The following is a 1,211-nucleotide window of genomic DNA, read 5'->3' on the forward strand; positions in this document are numbered from 1 at the left end:
TTTCGCCTGAGCTCCTCTCAAGTTTGAAGGCGAGGGGCCTAGAACCGTGTACACTTAAGGAGGTCCTGGAAGAAAGGGGCATCGGTTGGGCAGCTACGCAGGTTCGCAGCCGTACACACTGCTGCTCAACCCCATCTCCATTCTATCCCTTTCTCTTAACCGTCGGTGCACTGGACGTCCCGAGGGTGGCGATTCCCTCTTGTGGTTTTCTGAATTGTAAGGACTTGTTTATGGAGTGTGTTCAGGTGCGGGACGAACGGGCGGAGTCGGAACATGCACGGTTGCTGGAGGCTTTTCAGCGGCAGTGCGAAGGATGGGGAAACAACAGAGAAGGTTGGGTGCACAGCAAGTGGCACAGTGTTATTGTCTGCCCTGATTTTAAACGTGGGGGCCTCCAGGTGCGGCTCCGATGCACAATTCTTGGGATTTGGCCCCTGAACGTATTCACGTACCAAGCTGCCTGTCTGTCTGCATACAGTGCTAGACGATTGCCGTTCTCTGTAGACTCGTCATGTGTCTTTAGTTGGAGTGTCCATTCAGAAGCCACGCAGGCTTTCGATGGGTCTTGCTGTGGCGGTGTATCTTGCTCATTTGTTTCCGCTCGTGCGTGCACTTGTCTTGGCAGTGCAGATGGTATTGATTCCTGCTGTGATTGTTGCCGTGCGGTGTTTCCTGCTTTCAGGTGTCTCGATCTTCAATGCGGGAGATGTGGAATAGCATCATGTCGGTAGTGCATGGATTTGTGGACCCTGACCTAGTGGTCTGCAGGGTCACCGACCCCACGCACCCAGTGCGCTTTGCAACGCCTCCGGGGGAGAGCTGCTACACCGTCGTGTATGCAGGGAAGGAGCCGATACGGGCCTCCAAGGAAAGAAGAATACTGGGGGAATACACCGGACATGTTCGCGCAGGAAGCACCAACAAGCAAAGGTACTTGACAGATACGCTTCCCAGACGTCTGAACTTTTCTTTTAAACTGTAATTGTATATATATGAGGGGTTCCCGTTTTCCTAGGTGTACTGCACCAGCAGTGCGTTGGATGCGAGGACAGCATTGAGGTAGACAAACAGAGACAGTTGCACTTGCGGCCATGCGGAGAGACAAGCATCGACTTGTCGTTGTATCCGATTTGCCGGTTTTGCGGCAGGTCGCGGGGTATGTTGCAGTTGGAGGAGAGAGAATAACAAGCGAGTTTCGACAGTTTGTTGTC

At 53.1% G+C, this 1,211-nt stretch overlaps 1 protein-coding gene across 1 annotated transcript in view; it reads left to right on the forward strand.

Annotated features, from left to right (window-relative positions):
* Positions 1 to 230: 230 nt before the first annotated feature.
* Positions 231 to 1,211, forward strand: part of EMH_0095560 (chypothetical protein, conserved, putative) — a gene marked incomplete at both ends in the record, with an annotated part of 1,578 nt that continues 597 nt past the window's right edge. The window contains 2 exons of the mRNA XM_013502247.1: positions 231 to 398; positions 683 to 930. Coding sequence (XP_013357701.1) covers positions 231 to 398; positions 683 to 930 — 416 coding nt within the window. The remainder of the gene's footprint in view (positions 399 to 682; positions 931 to 1,211) is intronic.

This window comes from Eimeria mitis, genomic scaffold (assembly GCF_000499745.2).
Source record: "Eimeria mitis Houghton genomic scaffold, Emh_scaff8665, whole genome shotgun sequence".
NCBI classification, from domain to species: domain Eukaryota; phylum Apicomplexa; class Conoidasida; order Eucoccidiorida; family Eimeriidae; genus Eimeria; species Eimeria mitis.